The sequence below is a fragment of the Drosophila persimilis genome, unplaced genomic scaffold (assembly GCF_003286085.1).
Source record: "Drosophila persimilis strain 14011-0111.01,24,50 unplaced genomic scaffold, DperRS2 tig00000663-arrow-arrow-pilon, whole genome shotgun sequence".
Taxonomy (NCBI): Eukaryota; Metazoa; Arthropoda; class Insecta; order Diptera; family Drosophilidae; genus Drosophila; species Drosophila persimilis.
The window spans coordinates 71,004-93,364 of NW_020825331.1; the positions used below are offsets into that span (position 1 = coordinate 71,004).

The 22,361-nt window shown below is 45.9% G+C and overlaps 1 protein-coding gene and 1 non-coding gene across 2 annotated transcripts; both read right to left on the reverse strand.

Annotated features, from left to right (window-relative positions):
• Positions 1–3,266: 3,266 nt before the first annotated feature.
• Positions 3,267–3,956, reverse strand: LOC113566304. The gene is made up of 2 exons (XM_026991359.1): positions 3,765–3,956; positions 3,267–3,709 (listed from the first exon to the last, which is right to left on the reverse strand). The coding sequence occupies exons 1-2, from the start codon at positions 3,939–3,941 to the stop codon at positions 3,413–3,415; spliced, it is 474 nt and encodes a 157-aa protein (XP_026847160.1). The 5' UTR covers positions 3,942–3,956; the 3' UTR covers positions 3,267–3,412.
• Positions 3,957–7,356: 3,400 nt separating this feature from the next.
• Trnar-ucu lies at positions 7,357–7,429 on the reverse strand. Its single transcript has one exon. It is a non-coding gene; the product is annotated as a tRNA-Arg (tRNA).
• Between the last annotated feature and the right edge of the window lie 14,932 nt (positions 7,430–22,361).

Genomic DNA, 22,361 nt, shown 5'->3' on the forward strand with positions numbered 1-22,361 from the left:
CTGGCCTTCGCTTAGATAGGGTCATGAGACTGAGGGGGAGAGCTGGGGCAGCTGGAAATGGCCAAAAATTGTGTCGTAGAGGGGTTCTAGTCGCATGTGTCACTGTCGCCCCGTCTCCGTTAAGTGGACGCCACACAGCCCCTTCCCTGGTTCGAGCCACCATTCTGATCCACTCTCATTTCATTTCGATTCGCCTTTTTTGCTTCAAGTGCCACTTGAGCCACTCAACGAGAGACGGGTAGGGTACGAAAGCGGACGGGCACGCAGACGGGAAGTGTGTGAATAAATGAGTTGGAGCAGACTCGCAGAGTCCCCAAGAGTTAGACGAACCCCCGGGAAAGTCCCCACAGCCTCTCTCTCTCTCTCTCTCTCTCTCTCTGTGATAGAAGCAGGGAAGTGCGAAAATCCGGGCCAAAGGCAAATGAGCAAACGATTGGGGAAAAGGGCTTCAATTGAATATGAATCGACTGTGGGATTAATAACGCTCACCCCAGCAACCCAGCCACCCACTGAGCTTAATTTGTCGCCGAACAAACTAAACGAAAATGAAATGTAAATTGCCCTGACAAAAGCCAACAGCCAACAGCGTGGGGCAATCTCTCTATCCCATTCCATTCCGTTCTAGTTTCTTTTGCCCATTTTTATGGCTTCCAATAGGCGAGCATAACCATAAAATACAAATACTAAACTTAGCGGATGCTCACTCGTAGAAACAAAAGGCAAGGACACGACCAGAAAGGGGGCCCGATCCAGGGACCGACAAACAGACACACACTCGTGCGAGTATGTGGCGCTAATGCCCCGCAAACGATGACGGGGAGCTACTACTGGTAGGAGTGGGACCTCCGACCTTCGAGTCGACTTGCTTGATGCTCTCTGAAATCTAAAGAACAAGTCCCAGTACCCGTGGGTTATTACGACCAAAAACTCTTATATTTTCAAGCAGTCGTATATGCCTATCCATTGGTCTCTATCCAGTGTTGTTCTTTGGGCGGATGGTCGTAAAAACAAAAGCAGAAAAGTCTTAAAAATAGAAAATATTACCAACCAAATGCACAGAGCCAGTCGGAAAGATGGGAAAGGGCACCCAGTCGGACAGAAGGGAAAGGGCAGATGGAGCCAATGTTTTGGCAAGATAGAAGAATGCCCGGCCTGGGGTTAGAGGTGGGGGGAGGGGGACTTCTGCTAGAGAGGATTGGATTGTGTGTCTAAAAAAATAATGACCACAAATAATTACACAAAAAGAATTGCGCCAGCCTCCCGCGTCCCCATACAAATGATAAGCCCGGAAAATGAACAAACGACTCAACGAGGAAGGCAAGGAAAAACGAGAACGAAGCTGGCAAACCCAAATGGAAAATTGCCAAAAGTATAAAAAACAAAAGCAGAAATACCGCCAGACAAGGGGATCAGTATGGGTGGAATTCTGATTGGATAGAGCCGATTTTCGTATCCAATTTAATGATAAAGTTATTCCCGGCTGAAAAACAATTGCATAAAATACAAGAGCGAGGGAGACCCAGCAAAAAAGTTGAAAAGAGCGAAAACCAAGGGGAAACCGTGAATTGTTTAAGAATACTCTTCAGCAATTTTTTGGCCACACACACGAATCACACAAGTGTATTTCCTTCCATTCAAATGGATTGAGATTGAGTTGAATCGACTAGAACTTTTTTTTGTTCCATTTCGGCGGTGCCGGTGCCGGGGCTGTGGAGAGGGAGAACTCTTGACTTTGGGGCAGCTTCAATTGATTAGCCACTCCGATGGCTTGATTGATGAGGACCCCGCAGCGGGGGACGGGCACGTGCCACTAACAAAAATATCAATTACTTATATTTTCCCCCTCAGCACAGGATTCCATAATTTCCATTTGCAATCGGTTGGAGCCTCGGCAACAGTATAAAGTCACCTTTTCCAGTTTTGTATTCCCAATTCCCTAATTCGAAATCTGTAGATTTCAGCAGCGACGCTCTTTGGGGTTCCAGTGTCTGCCCCGATCCATTGATCCATCTAAATATATCAGCCTTTTGGGAAATGCATCTATTTTTGTACATGGATCAAGCACTTACTTCTGATTAATACCGTCAGGAGCCCGAAAAAAGAACCAAATCATTTTGCCTCTGATTTATTGGCCGTTTACTGTGATGACCGACCCTCACGCCCACCCCCACCGCCTTCCCGAGGACCATTTGTCCACCCCTTCGAAGTATTCGTGTGTCTGTCATTAGCATTACGATTGCCGGCGAGTCGTAAAGTACTTGACGAAAATGGAAAGCTGACTGCTGCCTGAGACGAACTTAAAGAGTGAAGGACGCCTGACGAAAGTGAGAGGCAGTGAGGAGAGTCCTTTACAAGGTTGTGAATACGGGGGTAGGGGGGTGCTTGAAGAGGGCACGGCTTAAGAGGGGCTGTCTGAAGCCGAAGCTCAGTCGCAAAGATAAACAAGCAACAAATTAAAATGAATTAAAATTGTGTAAAGTTACGAAAGTCTCAAGTGATGATGAAGTGGCGAAGGGGTTAAGGCGCTATTGAGAGGATGGGTGTGCTGTGGCTTAGCCAGCCAATGGCTAACTAAGATTAATGGGCTGGACAGGAGCAGGAAGGGCTCCAAGACCAGCAGCAGGAGGGGCTCCAAGACCAGCAGCAGGAAGGGCTCCTAAGCCTGAAGATGGGCGATATCCAGGGGCAGTGGCAGTGGCAGGCAGCGCCGCTAGATGCAGCACCAGCAGTAGGTTTACAAGTAGAGGATTCACGAGAGGTCCCGAGCCGAAAGTAGGACAGGGTCGAGAGCCAATAAGGGTTAACTATTTGCATTCCCCCTATACCTAGGCCTATTCCCAGCTCCTCTGCTCTGAACTCTCAATTTTGTGCGATTTTCATCATTTCGCATAGTGAAGATTATGGACTTGTAAGGGTATCTAATGCGCCAGCTTGCCGTTACTTGAATCCAATTATTAATTAAAGTTTCGTTTACCCTTGGCCCAACAGAATGCTCTCCGCCTTAACCGCTGTCGCTGTCGCTGTCAGCGGCAGCTATACAGTTTTAGCCATATTTGGGGAACATTTTGACTAATGTTCCAAGCAAAAAAGCATACAATTTCATCCACCGAGTGGACTGGAGGGGAACGGCCAGACAGTCTGACTGGCTGATGGACCGATTGGGCCTCTTGATCGATGGGCCCCGACGATGCGGGCCAAAACGATTACTATAACAAGTCGTTGGAAAAACACAGTTTCTGGAAAATGTAATTAACTCGAAAGCCATATTCAAGATGAAACAAAAGAGTTTGTATTTGTGGAATGGGAACAATATATGCCAGGAGCTTGCAGGATGGCAGGTTCATTACCACCTTGCAAGAAAATGAATTCCATTCAGAGGATTCATAAATATAATATTTGTTTTAGTTGCAGATTAGTCGAACTGTGCGCTCCGACGCTTGGGACGGCACTTGTCCAGGATAATGCCCAACACGCTGAAAAAACAGGATCTATATTTGAGCGATGGGGCGTCGTCCCGCTTGAGCTGGGGCTCGTTTTCCTCGAAGCGTCCCCATTGCATGCCTTCCACCTTGAACTCGGCCTTGTACTTGGCCTGTCCGCGCTTTGCCAGCTTGCGGAAGGCTTTCTTCTGCTGGGCCCACAGCAGACCCGCAGACTCCCCGCGCTTCACACGCTCCAGGTCAGCGGTACGAGCCGCCAGGTACTGCTCCTAAGGGGAGGACACGCGATAAGCCAACAAAATTCACTGCTCGAATATACTGTACCCTCTCGAACTGCAGCTTCTCCGCGGGAGTTAGCCCCTGCCAGGCGTCGGCGGCCTTGTTTATCAATTCGAATGCATACATGCCATCATTGCCAAAGGCTTCGCGAAAGTCCTGAATAAAGTTTAAGTGGGCGCTATTGCTAACCAAACTCAAAGTATGGTTGGCGATGGCCCCCATCGTCAATAAAAAATCACACGCAAATAAATTGATCTAAAAAATTCGACTTGAATCTCCGTAAATTTCGATGTTGTTGTCAGCAGTTAGTACAATGAAATGAATGAGAATAGGAGTAACAATAAGTAACACAACGATTCGAAACAAACGGCCACCTTTTCGTTGTTAAACGGATACTCGTCGTGTGGGACAGGTACAGAAAAACGTAAAAGATCAAAACACTTTTCAATTAAATGTCATCTTAACACAAGAAAAACACTCGAAAAATACAAATGTATGCAAAATGCGCTTTTGCGGCATATGAAAAAATCTCATCATCTCGACATTACCCTACGCTGCCCCATCCATCCGGAACTCGTTAGATTCATATTTTTTCGTTAAAAAAATTCAATTTTTCGCACCCAAGCAGCAGGCATGCAATAAGGCCATCAGTCGCTCGGCTCGCTGACTCATTACCGGCATCAGCTCCAAAAAAATTGATGATCAACATTATCCTTAATGCAGTGTCACGTCAGTGCCCCCCACGAAGAGGGTGGTCGGAGGTGGCATGCAAATAAAAGTACGAGTGGCGGTGCAAATGCATATAAATTTCATGTCCTCTGGTCACATCTTTTTTCATAGCTTTCGTTCATTTTCATTGAAGTTTTGTGGCATGGAAGGGCAAAGATGCAAGTTGCAAAATATTTTATACCTCTCTTCATCGTTCACTCTTTCCCACTCCAGCCACTATCTCTTCCCCCCTCCCTGTCAAGTCATGAATTTTATTGAGTGAATTGTGCGGAGAGACCCCACGACCAAGGGACTAGGAGCTGGGGACAATGGAGAGACAAGGGACAGGAGACAAAAGTTTGTCAATTGTTCAGTCACTCTGTCTCTTGACACTTTCAATGATGGCCAGCTCCCCCCTCTTTATCTTCTTGCACCGAGCACTGAGTGCTCGGAGTTTTCATTTAAATATCTTCGTTTATTCTAGGAAAGCACGCGCAGCATTTAATTGGAAAATCTGCAAAGAAAAATGGAAAAATGGAATAAAATGGTCGGAGACAGTGGCTGCCGTCGGATCTTTGATCACAAAGTTCTTTACTGGTTTTCCATTTCATCCAAAAGAAAGTCCATCAATGAAACGCCTCTATTGATGGCTCTAAAAGGTGCCTTTGGAAGGGTATCCAAAGCTGTGGCTTGGAAGCTGGCGTTCCCATCAATTTTTCAATTGAGTTTGCCCGATTCGATACATTTTCATTTATTCTGTAAATAGTTGATGCCACTTTTGCCTGACGTGAAAGGCCGCGGCGGGCCGTAAGTTGCGCAAACAGAAAAGTGATGCAAAAACAATAAAAAATGATATGAAGAGAGAGGCATGCAAACATTCATTGAAGGCGAAAAGCTTTTAGCATTTTGCAGACACCCTTTGCTGCCGCACCACGAAAAAGGATCTGCAGCATGCCACTTCGACGCAGTGTTCAGCAGCCAAGTGAATTTAAGTGACAGCTGTCTGTGGCAAGGCTCCGAGGCAGGTGGCCCTCTCTCCCATCGCACCGCCTTATCAGCCCCGCAGGCCCCTCACTTAAGACCCCATCTGCCACGGCAGTCATTCAGTCATTCCCTGCCATCGTTGCGCGTGTGCAAGTCAAATTATGTGGAAATGAATTATGACCCCTTTCTGCCACACACACACACAGCCCACCCCCCCCCCCCCCCACCACCACGCCCGGCCATAAGCAGCTCAGCAAACCACCCACCCATCATCCATCCTACGTTGCCGCTGGAGGCAAAGCCGAAAGCCACCGAAAAGGCCAGGAAAAACGATGACGGGAAAAGGAAAGCCAGGAGAAGCCATCACAGCAGGCGATGCCGATAGCGCTGGCGATGGCCAAGAGAACAGGGCCAACAGAGTGGGCCAGAGCCTGCACTTTGGACTCATTAAACGGGGGGCGGGGGCTGGCACATTGGTATGAAAATGATGCGCAGGTAAGGAATCGCAAAAGAATAACTATATTCCACTAATAAGTCCCTCTTTCAGTCCACTTTTTCCCTGTATCTTAACCACCGTAACCACAAGCAGCCCCCTGTTGTTATAACAACGAAAACAGATTGCGATGCGGCCAACTCCAAATTCAGTTATTCTTAATACTTTGCCCCAGTTCTGCCCCATCAATTTGTACCCCGCTTGACTTTTGGCTTGCCATTTGGGGCTCAGTATTCGGTGTTCGGTATTCAGTATCGGGTATCGTTTAACTTTCATTCACACATTGCGTATACGCCCCATGGCTCCGCATGATTTATAAACCCAATTATCAGCTCGATTCGAGCGGGGACCTTCATATATATATATATTAGTCTCGAAATTGTGAAATCTAATTAAGCAGAAGAGCAAAAAACATCAAAGAAGTGCAGGAGCCAACTCTGAAATGTATGTGTACTCGTATACCCTTGCATTTCACCAAAGATGACCCTTAAAGCAAGAGCTTACTTGGCACAAAAACTATTTGTATGTAGTTTATGCTGCTTGGAGATTCTCCCTTCGAATAGGACAAATATTCGTATACCCTTCTCGCAAGAGTATAAAAACAAAACATTTTCCTTTCACAAAATGCAGAGTGGAGAGAAAACTTTCGGGTTATCCATGCAAAAAGTTGCAATTTCACAAACTTGTTGAGGGGCAATGGGAATGGGCGACTATCAGTGCATAAATATACGTTTATTCGGTGGAATTCCGTGGAGGGACGATTCAAATCGGAATGTAAAATGTGTAAAGCAGCAGCAACAGCAACGGCAGCAGAGTTTGTCGAGCAAAAGTTTTCTACATCCAACTGTGGACGTTGACGGCCGGAGAGAGAGGGGCAGTCGAAAAGAGGAAAAATGTCAGTGCCTCTATGTTTTTGGACCCGAAATAATATTGAAAATGTTAGTTAGACAAGATTTCGGTTGAGTTTCTGTGTAGCTGCGAAAATTGAATTGCTTCTTTGACACACGAGGGCGGACCTTTCGAATGGAAGAGTATTTTTAGTCCCACAGTTATCATAGTATCATTTAAGAGAAGAACAGCACTCGGGGATATGGCAGAGAACATGTATAAGTATATTAAATTGCTTAAAATATATGTACAAATATGAAGGTATTTCCTAATTTATTAAGGGCCGGAGCGAGAGCAGTGCAGCGACTGCGACTGCAATCGTTTTGATGGTGGCTTTTGATTCTTTTGACATAGATATTCACATAAATATCGAAAAAAAACCTGCAATCTTAAACGTTCTAAGCGAACCCTAGCTTTGATCTAAATAATATCTGCATATGTTGAACTTTAATAAACCCCTGATGACAAAAGAATGTGAAGAATAATCTATTGTATCTATAGTATAGCTAACATCAGGAATAAAATACATAGATGGTTAAAAAAAAAAATGTACTCCCCCCCGTAAACCCCAGGCGGGACTCGAACCCACAATCCCCGGATTAGAAATCCGGTGCCTTCTCCATTAGGCCACTGAGGCTGACGGGCGATAATTATTGAAGCTTCGATATAAGCCGAGCCCAGGACACATACACAAGCACATATACATATGTATATATGTATGTATAACCAGCTATATCGGATTACTATATCATAAACAAATCTGTTAAGTCAGATTCACGTGTGGATAACTCTCCTGCCATCCCCTCTCTCGCTCTCTCTCCGGAACATTGACTCATCACTTAAGGGTTGTTTTTGCAAAGAGAGGCAATGTCTGCTCAAAGCTTTGTTTCTCCAAGAGCGCCCCGTATAATTTTTGTTTATTTACGAATTTGGATGTGAATTCTAAAAAATGCTGTTACTCCAAAACCAATGTTACTCCGTTTTGCTTGTGAATATAAATGTAGCTAAAATCTGTGCGCATTTCTAATGAATATTTGTTCTTGGTGAGGATCAAGCACTCCAATCGAACGCAAACAGAGTCCCTAATTGGAGAGGCCTCCAAGCGACAGCTGCATTTTGAAATGGGGTCAGATTAGGACTGTTTTTGGCCAGAAAGGGTCAAGCAAATTTCGAACAATAAGAGTCTCTTCGGTGCGTAATCAAGTCTGGATCAGCAAAACCGAATTTGCTCTTTAATTCAGTGCGAGGACATGTCCGGCTTCTTGGCATATTTGATGTGTCCCAAGTGCCTAGCCTAGTCACTGGAGAAAGTCATTGGAAGGTGGGGAGCTGGGGAGCTGGGGATTGCTGGAAAATGCCAGCACGCACACAAATATTTGCCAATAGAGACGAGCCAGAGACGGTGATGGCGAGTGATACAGGACAAACTGACCTAAAATAGTTTGCCAGGATTTTCACTCCAGACCAGGCGCCATAAAAACATAATCCGCATTAAGCTTTGAACTAGAACACAGTCTCACACACACACACACACACACACACCTTCACTTATGTAGTGTAACAATGGCTGTCCGCTGTAGCTGTAGAGCAAGAGAGAGAGTGTGAGAGAGAGGAAGAGATGCTGCAACATCTGAAGCCCTCAGGGCTTACGTAAGTTTAACAAGTATCCATCCACACCCGCCTCCCGCACACATCCAGCCACACACATACTGTCACGACTAATTGAATCAAATTATATGTACAAAAAGTGTAAATATAATTAACAATTGAAGCCAAAAGCATGACAAGCTCGGGCCAGAGTTTAAGCATTTCAAAAACTGCTTTGAACAGACTAAATAAAAGCTTAATAGTATGAATCATTTCAGGAAGGCCAACTCCATGTATCCTTGCTCCTAGATACCGCCTGAACCGATTTCGATCATCTTTAGCTAAGCCTTGAAGAAACAAACGGAACTACCGGTTGGCCGATGGATTGATCATATTCACCCCAGCAAAATATCAAGTACATCGAGTATTTAAGTATTCCGCTCATCCGAATGTGCTGATTGGTGCTACAGAAAAGCTAATCTCAAAGTTAAATCCGTTGAATGGCTTGCACATCGGCACGGATCCAGATTGGAACCAGTTCCTGGTTCAGCTGGAAAGGAGTTGGTATAACGCTTATCAATATTCTTGCCGGATTAGCTCTCATCTTTTTTCATCCTTTTTGACCGGATGGGGGAGTGGGTCTTCATTCAAAAGTAGCTCCATCCAGACAGGTAATAATTTGAAAACCAAAATATAATTATAAGCACAATATATACATATATAAACGATATATGTATTTCGAGTATTTAAATTCAGTTTATTTCCCTGTCGAAAGACAAATACTCTACTGGATAGATGTCACCGAAAGGGCATGCCTTTGCAAACAAAAAAATTGAAAACTAATAATGGCTCGTGACTCATTTGCTTCAAGTGGATGAAATAGAGCTGTTCGCGTAGAGCTGGAAGCGGGTAATTGAACAGAGATTGTCTGTGGCTTTTGGTTTCGGGCTATCGACTGGCAGACCAGACGCGTGTTGATTGAGCTACGTGCCAATTGGTGTCGGGACTGGCACCTGATCTGATCGTCCTGCCATTGCCCTGTCAGTGATAAAATGCGCAATATTTCGATACAAATATTTGCAAGACACTTTAGTTGTGCCACCACATGGATATGCCACTAAAAAAGAGACAGAAACAGAAACCGAAACCGAAAACGAAAACGAAACAGAAGCCAAAAACTGTTGACAGCTAAATATGTATTTTTTCGGAGGATTTGCGCTTTTTTGGTGGCGCGCTGTTTTATTTAGTAGCAGATGAAGGGGAGCGAGGTCGGGATTGATGATGATGATGGCGTTGATGGTGACGGTGGCGGTGGCAAGGGGCTTTTCATGCTTCGTGCGCCGTGAAACGAGATACGACACACACACATACAGGCACACACATGCGTTACATGCGTCCAAGTATGTGGAAAATGAAACAAGTTTTTGGCTGGAGCAAAAGGAAAGGAAAAAGCCAAGGAACGTCGAGGACAAAGTTGCTCGAATGACACAGAAGCAAGCTGCCATTAAATATGTATATGGTCGTATTGCACACACACACACACACACACACACACACACAATCGCGCTCATGCCACACACGCAACCAGTTGGAACACCTTGTTGTGCCTGTTGTACAAGCCACAACAGACTCAGAGACTCAGGGCTGCACTCGCTCAGGTGTGAAAGAGTGCTGCACACAGGCTCGCATCCGTTCCGTTCCGTTCCGTTCCGGCTCACCTCAGTTTTGTTGTTACAAATTAGCTTGACATCCAGAGTTTTCCTTTCTTTTCTGTGCTTGATTTTTCAACTCTGCGGCAGGCAGGGCAGCCTGTGGTGGTGTGCCTCAAGTGTAAATTGTTTTATTACCATTTCCCCCTTCTCGTCGGCAGCGATTCTTCTGCTTGAGCAATGTTAAACGGCTTGAGCGTAGCCCTGGATGGCTTCAAGTCGAAGGCATATAAAGTTGATCAGTGAAGAGTTCCTGAGCACCATTTCAATGCCACACAGCTGGATCGAAAGGATGCCTCGTTTCAGATCCAGGGGCACCAAGCTTTTCACAAAGGATCAGCACATAGCGGCTTCCTATCCGGAACATTCGAATCCTCCTTGAACATCGCAACACTCGAGCCTCGGACTCTCCAATCCAAGGAAGGTCTGTCCTTGTCAGAAGCTTCCTGCTTCTCGGTCTGCGTCTGTGTCTGCGTCTGCTAACCGCTGAGTCAGCGAGAGACGAAGCTGAAGCTGCCACTTGCCATTGGTTTAGTTGTTATTACTACTATTTTAGTTTACACACACACACACACTGACACGCATTCGCCGACTGATACATTGTTTTATATTCATAGCTCCCCTCCTTCCACCCACCTTAAGGGTATCCACATGGCGTATGCGTGATTGGCTCTGCAGGAAGCACCATCATTCGTTGGCGTGTCCGATTCTATCTTTCTGCTGTTCGTATATAGGGTATTTCCCAGCTTTTCCTTCTTTGCTGCTTTCCCTGCTTTATACGTTGATGCTGTAGATGTCGTGTTCCTAGTTTTTCCTTCTTTCGTTTTGTTTTTTCTATCGGAATTATGAATTTGAACAAGCTGAAAGCACTCACACATTCACATACGCCCCACATTGTGGGTGCTGGGTGGCGGAGGAACGAGGGAGGACGGGAGCTTGTACAATTTGCTTGGCCCCCGGTCCCCAGTCGCCAGCCGCCACCCCTAGTCCCCTAGCCCTGCAGGCAGGTCCTGTCCTAGCGCTCCTACAGTTGGCACATTTACGCTTGGCAGTGATCTGCCTTAAGTGCCTTCAAGTGGATTAAAAACATGGCAAATACAAATACAGATACACCTACACAAACACGTACAGTGTACAGTCCCTGCCCGAGTGTGTGAGTGAGTGTGCATGTGTGATGCTAAATGGAAATGTTTTTCACTTGTTTACTGTTCACCGTTTACCGGAAAAGTGCGGCAATTCAGGCAATGCTAGTGCACCACTCACCCTATCTCTCAGAGAGAGATAAGAGGAAGGAAGTATTCTCTCTTTTCGGTGACTGAAACTTTAAATACTCTTGTGGAACGAAAATCTATGGCAGACTGGGAGCCTCTTTAGATTTAAGGACGCTTTCTCGGCATCTGTGATACAGCGGTTCGATCTCGTTGATTCCGAAAGGTCTGTGCAATGCTTCTAGATACAAGCTAGATACACCTAAAGCCCTCTCTAAAACTACTAGGCCCTCTGAAAAGTGTAGAGTAAAGAAAAACAACTCACAAATCGCATTTAGCAGCATTCAAATGCTGTTCCCATAACAGATTCATGGCCCGAGGACTGTTACATCACGTATACGCCAAGTAGACGGCTTCCAGCTATGACCCAAGACAGACTCGAAGCCGGAGTCAGAGTCGGAGGCTCAGCTTCTGGTGATCCCCATAGCTGGGCCAAGGTTGCCACTTAATGTGTGTGTGCATGTGGTCGACAGCCGCATGGTTGGAGAGAGTTTGAGTGTCTCATTAAATGGCATTATGAATCGATACAGGCCATGTGCACAAGTGCCCTTAGATTTCGAGGAAATGCAAATGTTTGAATTTGAATACTGGGTACCGAATTCTCGGAACAGTCGGTAAGCAGAACCCTTCCATCGAGCTCGAGTATGTGAAGCGTCTCAGAGCTTGGCTTAAAGCTGGCTGGCATTCAAATGGATTAGACCTGACTTCAATTCGATTTGGAATCCACAAATTCTTAGCCAATGGATCGGCTTTCGGCAGACTCAATATTAAATCCATTTACCATGCCATTTGCCAGAGAGTCTCCCGCGCCAGAGAAAGCTAATTAAAGTGAGAGCCGCTGCTGGAAGGAATACAAAGACAAAGACCGAGTTGATGAACTTTTCGCACAGCTGCAAGTCCAAACAAATTATTTTTGGCAATGTTTGCCAACAACAAAAAGCAGGAAGCACTAGAGCAGTAGAGCAGAGGAGCAGAGAATAGGGAGAGCCTCATTTCGAAAACGATTCGCTGAGATACATCTACTGGCACTACTCTGTGGGTCGTCCTGGCCGAAAAGGATTCCCATTCGGGTTGTGACCCAAGGCGGAGGAGCAGTCCCAGCAAGGCCATCTCTTGAGGGCTCGCTGAGAAGGAAAGGAAAAGGCATTTTCCACATTAATTGGCAAAGTTTCTCTAAACAATTCTTGGGGCTATGCAATTATTATTGAGATGCTTTCCCTGCTACGACTCACCTTTTCTCCCTCCAGCCCAAACCGCTAACCAAGTGTGATTACATTTTGCTCTTAAGCGTTTCTTCTTCTTCCCCAAAGATGGAACAAAGCTGGGGAATGGGGGAGGCTGGAATACCGCACTTAGTCATTGAATCCAATCAGTTTTTCTCGTTGACAAATGGCTTATGGCACGTGCCTATGCTAGGCAGCGACCAGCTCTGGACCTATGAAGGTGAGAGAGGGAGAGAGCGGCTCCTGGGCACTGACAAAGAGCATTTGCCACTTTTCAAAAAGTTTCAAATACAATTTTTGCCGCTCAGCAAGGACAAACCTGCCGAAAAAAAAAAAAAAACTGTCAGGCAGCAGGCAGGAGCAAACGAAAACTTTCCGCGGGCCATAATGGAATCAAGTGGAGCACCGCGACGCTACGCATGGGGATCGAGTGGAGAAATGAAAAATGAAACAGCAAAGAAAACACCCAAGTAAAAGCAAACAGAAAAGAGCAAAGCACCAGCAACAAAAATTATAAAAAATATGAATTTTTTGTATAAATTAAGTTGATAAAAGTTGGCTTAACTTAAGTAGGTCCCCCCCCCGGCACCCGGCTCCCGGCCCCAGGTCGTAGCCACCCACCGAAGCACACGAGCCCCAAAGCCAAAGCCAAACCCAAGCCCAACTCCATTTCTTTGGCCCTTGGCACTTTCACGCGCAGTTTGCTGGGAGGTGCCCCAACTCGGAGCCAGAACGATGCCATTTTTCACACAAATAAATAAATATGAAAACTGTCAGGTGTCGGCAAGCGACTCTGTTGGGGGATCATCGCTAGGGCCCAACCCAATCGACCATTTCGACTAGAGTATACCTGCCAAAGAGGCTTTTACCACTAGAGCAAAAATAAGCAAGGCCCCTTTCAGAACTTTGACGATTGCCGAAGGATTACAATCGCAGCATAATCCAACCCATTCCTTGTGTCGCATACAAACTCAAACCTCTTTGAGCATACCCTGTATGCCAACAGGGGAAAAAGCCATAAAAAGAAAGTTTAAAATAATTCCAAGCAAGTGACCCGCACGCAGCAGATGAAATTTGTTACCAACAAAAAGAAAAATTATAAGAAAAAATAAATCAAAAGCAAAGCAAAGCAAAGACTAAGCAAAAAGTACAAAAAATTGTCGCGACATCGTCTAGTCAAATTGCAAGTGATTTGGCTGTTGCCCCGTCGGGGCGGAGGGGGCAAGGGCAGTGCCAGTGTGGCGCTCGGTAAAGCGGACGGAGGCCATTGACACATGACAATGGAAAATGTTCACGTTCAAAGTTCAAACAAACAACTCAATTGGATGGAAGAGACGCAGGAGAAGGAGCAGACTCTCGTTTCACATTATTTTTGGTCCAATTTCTAGGATCTGTCTCCACCTCCAGTAATTTCAGTAATTTATTTGCGACGCTGGAATCGGAATCGAAGCTCAGGAATCGGTGAACAACTCAGCAAAGGCCCAGGCCTGTAGAGCTGCCGTTAGCTGGCTTCTCATCTTATTCCTTCAAGTTCTTCATGTCTCTTACCCATAGAGACAGCACAAACTATTGGCCAAAACAAAGATCATTGGCCCAAGCCTTAGCCTTTTGGGCACTCGTCCAGGTGGGATTTCAACGATCCACCGCAAGTGGAGTACCGGAACAGGTGTTGCCTGAGCCATACAGCGAATCTTTTCACACAATACATCACAATACAGCAGATGAGCCTCTTGCGGCGAAGACAACTCGGAACTCAATCGAAGAGAACCTGATCGTGGGAAGGAGCTTAGGCTTGCTGCCTGGCTGGATATTCCAACATTCATTGGATTGTAGTCTCTATTGGATTATCCAGACGGTCTGTGGTATATCAAGTGACAAAGGCTTCGGTGTCTGTGGCAAAAGCTTTTAGCAGCAGCGGCAGCGGCAGCGGCATCTCCTTCGCTCCTTCATTAGGGCTAATGTTTTTGGCTCGTGTTCATTACACGGCCTAAGCCGAAAGATAACGATGTTGCCAACTAAAGTCGTGGCGTCGGTAGCGGTAGCGGGGACAGGAGGGTAGTGGGGGGAAGGGAGTTCAGGGGTTCTGGGTTCAGGCTAGCCGCAAGTGGTGGGGTGTAATAACCGAACTTTCAACTTGTCGCCATGCCAAGAAGGAGTGGGGAATCCTTTTGGGTAATGGCTGGTAATTATCCCTAATTAGTTGTAAAATATTGAAGTGAAAGTATTTCCTACCAGCCTATATCTCTCCCTCTCTCTCTCTGTGAGTGTGAATTAGCCAAAAACGAGAAGCGAGACAACTCCAAAGCCATTAAGAAAAGTTTTCGAGACCCACCCGTCAACTGCCACGACTTCATTTCGGAATAATGATAATAATAATAATAATAATAATGGCATTATGCTAGGCACAACCTAAAAATGCGATTACATCTGCGATCCGTCCCATCCGTCCTCATGATGAATTGTTCTCTCTACCCTGCTGTCCCTCCACGATGTATGTGTTTTTCTTCCATTTTTTTTTTTCACTGTCTGCTCAAAGGAGTGGGTGGTCCACGGTTTATGGTATTTTTCAGGAGGCGAAAATTAATTGCCACGCAAAAACTCATTAGGATAAAGGGAAGAGAGCATGGCTAACTAAACGTGGCAGGCAGTTGACTGCTGGAGGCAGTTCCCGTTGACGTGGCATTGCGGCTACTTTAAGTTTTTCACAAATTCCCAGAAACCGAACCAGAACCCGTACCAGCACCCGCCTTTTGTGGTAGAGTTTCGTCTGAAAATACAATCCAATCGTCTCGTAAAGCTACATCTGAGCCATAATCAGGGATTCCCAGATACGATTTATGAGCTGAAAGCAAATTAAAGTCCACAAAAGACGATATATATAACGTATATATTTGAGATCTACGCTTCAATACCTTTCGTTTGGTGTGCCATGAGTATACTCTTTCGCCATGAAATTCGGTTGAAATTACTCTGCGGAATGTCAGCTCCAGCTGCAGCTTCGTTCCGTTCCGTTCCGTTCACAGCTTGCTCATAAATTTAATTAACGATAATATACACGCTTGCTAACGGGAAATGCTTTTCGGTCACAGGACACGCAAGGCACATGGTCGATGGTCGATGGTTGTGGGGGGGGGGGGGGGGGGAGGGGGACTGGGACTGGGAGCCACTGCAGAACCAAAACCTGGCACAAGTCAGTCAACCTGCCCTGAGTGACATGCAAAAAAGCAAAAGCAAAGAAAGAGCTACCTTGAAGGATGCGCCAGGCCATGGACTCTACGAGCAGACGGGTATCAAAGCCGTGGCATGCTTTTAAGCGCGAGTCACTCGCTGAGTGGGCTGAGTATCCGGGTGTCTCTGTGTCACTGCATCACTTGTCCAGCTAAAGTTTTACACCCGGCACACAGCAGCTGCTTTTGCAGTCAACACGCTAAACTGACTTGAGTGCGTGAGGGAAGGAAAGGAAAGGCGGAACGAAAGAATGAAAGAACCAAAGAGAGTGAATGAAAGAGGGCGTCGGCCAGACAGGAGACAGGCAGACATGCAGACACGCAGACAGCGAGACAGACACTTTACACCGGCTGCTGTCATCGTCGCCAGAGCCAGAGCCAGAGCCAGAGCCATCGCCCATGCCCATCCCCAAGCTCATCAACGACATCTCTTCTGGTCTCCTTAAGCGACAGCAGCTAATTAAAACAGTATGCAAGCAGGCATCACCTAAAGTGCAGTTTTGTGAGTGAAAATGTTTTCGTTTTCTCTCCTGAATGGAGGCCATTAATGCCACAAGTTAAACGTCCAAGGGGGCAGCAGAAAGTACGACCAAGAAGTTCAAGTGGGATGCTCTAGCCCAAGGAACTACTAGGCATACGGCTATCCCATGCTGAGGGTGTTGTTGGTAATAGCAGTTAAAGTTGGCCAAGACATCACCTGCTGAAGAGTCAAGCCAACTGCAGACCTTGAAGTCTCCTGCTTCGGGACTCGGTTGGCTATTTTTCACTGATTTATTTACCATTAACACTGCTTTTGTTTTATGTATATGACTTGAAGAGCGTGTACTCCAGTTGCGTGCACTCCATTGCCTCCTGGCACTGCTACGCACCTGGCCATTTAATCGCGCTTTGCCTGCCGCACGCTCCGCTCTGCTCTGCTTATTGCATATTTTCATAAATTTATTTAAGTGTTGGCAATTTTCGACTCGCAGCCATGGAGTAGTGCAGTGCAGTGGCGAGGGGCTGCCCCGGGGGTGGACCCAGTAGGAGCCATAAATTTGTCGTAGCTAAGCAAAGTTGCATGTTCCTGGCTGCAATCCTGTTGCGACGCAACAAGATGGTGCAAAGGAGCTGACTTTGTGGCACATGCAACAAAACATCCGAACTCTGGGATACCCTTTAGAGTACACACAAATAAAGAAAAAATTGTTGATTAATAATTAAAGAATCGGTGGATAGGGCAAACAGATCTCCTGCAAAGGCATGATATTGCCTTCTACATCTTCCTATTAAGTTCGGGATATCCATTGGTAGAGTGAACTGCATGCGATTCTGGTTTAAATTCAAATTAATTCGAATTCTCATTAAGGCCTGCCCCTTGAGTGGCAAGATTTTCATTTTAATTTATCCTGTACTGCCCTCTAAGGAGCAGAAAGGGTTTTTCGAAAATACCAAAAAGAGGAATTTTTAATGCAATAATTTACAAAAAAAATGTATTGATATATGCCATGGAATTTCGAAGCCAAAGAAGGAAAAAAAAAACCATTGAAGAAATGCAAAAATCACTGTAATATATGCGAAGGTTATTCTCAGTGTATTTTGTTCTGTTTGATGGTCAAAAATTCACTACAAGATTGTTCGCAGTGTGATCTTCCGTTGCACTCCCATTGCTGTGCATGTTTTGGTGGGCGTTTGAGCGTGTTCCTCTGCGATAAATGTGTGTGGGTTAGAAAGCTAAAGAGAGGTATGTTTACGGCTGAGAGATCAATTGAATTTGAGAGTTTACGCTGTTTTACGTGTCTCTATTCAAACTCTAAGAATAAACCGCTTGACTAAGCAGGCATCCCTGATCGATCTGCAAGTCTATGACTAGCCAAAGCTCCTTGAGAAAGAGAACTCTCGAAAATCACGTGGGACTATAGCACTTACTCGTATGCTGCTGTTGCCATAGCACGGGGAGCAACAAGATACAGATTACGAACACTGTGCGCCTCTAAGCGAACAATTTCCCAAAAAGTTTTCCCAGTTCAAGGGGCGCCCGCCTCCCTTTTGAGCGGCTGGCTCCTTGGGACCTCGTAGGAGGTGTCGGAAGTGGGGGAAGGCCATCGTAAAAGTTGTACGCATTAAACAGGCATTTTCGGTGGCTATTAATCATGAGCTCCGGGACTGCATATGAAATTAGCGTAACAGTAAGCCCCAGCCAATCCACTTTGCCATTACGGGTATTGCCGTGACAAATTATACAAAAACATGCACAAATTTTTATTTATTTTATAAGTAGGCATATTTATTTTGCAAAGGGTATTAACGAAAGTCTCAGACCGTACCGTAAATAAAGAAAAAACGTTGACCGCAAGCCGATTTAAATTTTCCCTTTGCCCCAGTTTTATGTGCTTTCGACAGAAAATTCTCTTTTGATTGCCAGCAGCCTAGAGATTTTAAATTGGTTTCTTTTGCGGATACCCTGGACAACAGTTGGGTTTTTATAGAACTTGAGTTTGACATGGGACGGAAGATTGTAGCCGGCTACCAAGGGTTTCTTTGTAGGATTGTCTGAGAATGAGCTGGGGAGATCCTAGATACAATATTCTCGAGGATAGATCGATTGGTATTATATAGAAACACCATAATTCAATGGGTATCGCCAGCTTCGGTCTTTTGTATATATTCTTCACCGCAAAATGCACCTCAAGCGGTTGAACAAAACTGTATCATATACATTTCATTCATTTTATTTATTTTATTTTTATTTTTGTATATATATATTTTTTTTAAGCCGCTTCCAGTTCCACTTGAGATCTCTCCACTCGATAAAATGATGAAGAGCAAAAAATGTATTTGCTCGAAATCTGTTTTCCCGCTGCTTTTCACACGCACACACTCATCGTCGCGACGGCTGAATGGAAAACGCGGTAAAAAGGCGGGCAGGCGGAAAACAAGTGCAGAGAGAGAGGGAGAGAGGGATGGAGAGGGAGATGGAGCGGCGTGGGTGGGTTAGAGCCAAATAGCGACAACATTTTTGCATAGGCCAAGAAAATTAAATAAAATTTATTAAATTTCGCATTTAACAACAAGAATTTCGGTCGTGTCGGTCGTTTCGTATGGGAAATGCTGCCGTCTCATATATTGTAGGCCCAGGACCAACCGCTGGGGCACGACCGGTGTCTGGGGCGGGGGCTGGGGTTTGGTGGTTTTGGTTGGTGTAGCTATGGCGTTGCCCGGCCAACGCAACTGGAAAAAAGCAAATTCAATTAAGACCGTACCTGCCACACCCACACACACCGCACACACACCGCACACACACCGCACACACACCGCACACCTACAAGCCCACACATCCACACCCACACGAGAACCCCCAAAGAGAGGGTACGCGAAAAAAGAAATTTGCCACGTGCTCAACGTTGCGTATGAGTGATGCGATCCGATGGTGAAACAACGCGGCAGACAGGCAGCCAGCGGATGGGGCTGATGCGGATGATGCGGATGAAGGGGCAGGCACTTCTGGCGACCCTTTGAAGCAGTCTCCTCCCCGTTGCCGTTTGTTGGTGCATGACAAAATGTATGCGAAATTAAAAATCACATTAACGGCTGGCAGCGAAGGGAGGAAGGGCAGGAGGACATTAAGTTAAGTTCCCCTCAAAGACACAGCGTCGAGGCGTGCTATCTAGCCTCGTTTTGTGTGGAAAAATGTGGCTATTGGTGATCGGAAGTAGCTCCTCCAGCGAAATTACAATAAATAAAGAAATTTAAAATCGAAATGGAGAAGAGGCATTCAGAAGAATCGCCAGAAGCGAGCCGTGACATTTGCCTCCGAAACGTGAGCCAGAAAATGTTCGTAGATTCTAGGAATTTGCCACAGATTGGGGCAAAGCGGGAGAGCCGCCCTCGCAACAGCACCTGCCTGTGCCTCGGCCAGAGGCACATCGCCATTCAGAGTGTCCTGTATCCACAACTGCCCTGGTTGTCCTGCTCCACCCCTGGATCTGTTCGTCTTCAGTCGCGCCGTCTCGTGCACTTAATTTAATGGCCAAAGTTCGCCGCACTGGGCGTTGCCCAAGGAGGAAGAGGATGAATGTCCTGCTGCTCCTGCTGCTTCTACAGCGCTGGCTCCTGGAGGAGCCTCTCCTTGGACGCGCTTTACATAAGCAGCGCCATGTTTATTTACATTTGTGCAAATTGTTATTTAATTAAATTTTAATACGCTTCATTAAAACTTCTGTCTCGTCCTCCGCTCGTCCGCCGAGGCGTCTTTGTTGGCTTCTTCGCTTGGATACACTTTGCGCGGGGCACTTCGACTTGAACCAGACCCTTGAAACACCCTTTGGGATAATACAGAAGCTAGCCCAGGACATGGTATCCTGTCCACCTATCCTCTAGCTGTTTCTATCCAATCTGGAAGCAATGTGCACTCTGAAAGGGTATTTGCCGCTTCACTGCCATTGAAATATGGGCTTTTTTTCACTCTTGGCCGAGGCTTTTGCCGTGTTGGCCCCACGGATTTAGCCATTTTATTATGCAATGATAATCAGAAATCAATTTATTGTGCACACACACACACACACACACACACAGCCTTAAAGAGAGTGAGCGAGAGCGAGAGAGAGATATGGTCAGAAAATGAATCGCTGGAGCGGGACACGAATCAAGTCAATAAAATTCAATTTGCTGCTCATCAGAGAGGGAGAACGAGAGCGAAAGAGAGTCAGAGAAGTGGGCGCTAATGTGATGCCCCGGCAGGACAATGGCAGGGAAAGTCCTGAACCAACAGACAGTCGTTTGTGCGTTTAAGTAAATACAAGCACATTAGGCTACAATCAACAACAACATCCACATCCAGCGAAGGCGGAGGCCGTGAAGGAGGCGGCGAAGGAGGCGGCGAAGGAGGCGCAGAGGCGTAGAGCAAAGTACTATCGCTAGCATTTTTGTATGCCTCGTTTTTCGTCTCGATTTTCCCTGCTGTGTGTGTGGTGTGGGGTGTGTGAAAGCTACTTAGACTGGCAGCAAAGGACAAAACGGCAAACGGCAAACGGCAGATGCATATGCTTGTAGTAAAGGACTCTGCCAAAAATATACCAATGAATCGCTTCAGTAGAGGGCATTACGAAACATGATGTCCGTTTGCTTATGGGAAATTTCGTGTGTACCATTATACTCTCTGGTATTCCCTATAGAACGAAAATTCAAAGAGCAGCACGCAAAATGAGCTGCGAAGATGGAAGCACAGACAGAGACGCCCAGCAAAAGGGAAGGGGAGTTTGGACGAAACTAAATAAGTCACTGGGAAAGCACAACAACGGAGAGAGAGAAAAGTGAGAACAAAATGGCTTTATTAATTCTTTAAATGTCGCCCGCCCAACACATTGTTTTGGGGGAAATCCGGGGCTCAGTTTCCTCTTGGTTTCCCAGGGGTATACCATTTTTGTGATCGCGTATGCAACAGGCAGTGGAACAGGTGTTTCTGTAGGATATAACTGATTCAAATCAACAGATATAAGAATTCCCTGAGGGAAACAAGCAGCCTGGGTGTCTAAAGGGAGTCATGATCGTATTATCGGAATGCAGAATGCGGAATGATACCGATGAGGGGGTATCGTATGGGGCGGAAGTGCCACTACTGATTGTTTCTTCTGTTTTCCCAAGAAGTAACCGAAACCAAAATGTCAAATTATGCTGGATAATTTGCTAAGCGGATTAACCCAAGCGATGGCTAAGCTGTAATGGAGATATGACCGGAAAACGGACGTCAAGAAAGCAGATAAACAGAACAGAACGAGAGAGAGAGAGAGAGAAGGTCATTGTGAGGAGCGAGAGGGGAATGCGAGCAATGGTATACTTATTTCAGGGCTTCGTTACACGAAACCAAATGGTGGAAACCCTGAAACCCCAAAGGAATGAAGGACACGGACAAAAGGGGTAAGCAGGTAATACAAGACTGCCGGCAAGGACAACAACCAGCTTTCTCTATAATCAAACCACACATAGCCCCCCCACTTGGTTGCGCTGCACTTTCAACCACTTAGTGGTCCATTTTTAGTTCATCTTTCCAATTAAAAATTGTACAACGAAACAGAAAACTCACTTTCGCAGCGAAAACGCAGTGGAAAAAAACGTGCCAATTTCCATTTGCAAATGGCCAAATGGAAGGATGTTACGCCCTTATCCTTGCCCCACGGATTCTGTCCAAAAACTACCCGCCCGCTGGCAGGGAAACTGGAAACTGGAAACTGTGTACCCCGTCCGGGACCATTGACGAAGTGCAGTCGGATTAAGCTTACCCTCCCATCCACTCCCATCCACTCCCATCTCCCTGTCTCTCTTCGACAGCTAGATATGTATATCTTTATACGTATGCCCCTACCATTGGGGGTATTTATTAGCCAGCTAACCTCTGAACCTTTGAATTCTGGCCACAATGAAGCCAATGGACGGTGGCGTTCTGCTGAAAAACTTACACATCACTGCATCGAGGGATGCGGAGGAGGGGATTGATTATTGTCAAGACTTGACGAATTATGAAAAGGCAACTCCAAGGAAATATTCATGGCATCACTTTGACCAACAATCGTTTGTCTA

Bases quoted from the DNA above. Each gene is read 5' to 3' on its own strand.
- LOC113566304 (XM_026991359.1), bottom strand. From the start codon at position 3,941: ATGGGGGCCATCGCCAACCATACTTTGAGTTTGGTTAGCAATAGCGCC. The intron at 3,710-3,764 runs GTACAGTATATT...TCCTCCCCTTAG, and splicing joins AGAAGCTGCAGTTCGAGAGG to GAGCAGTACCTGGCGGCTCG.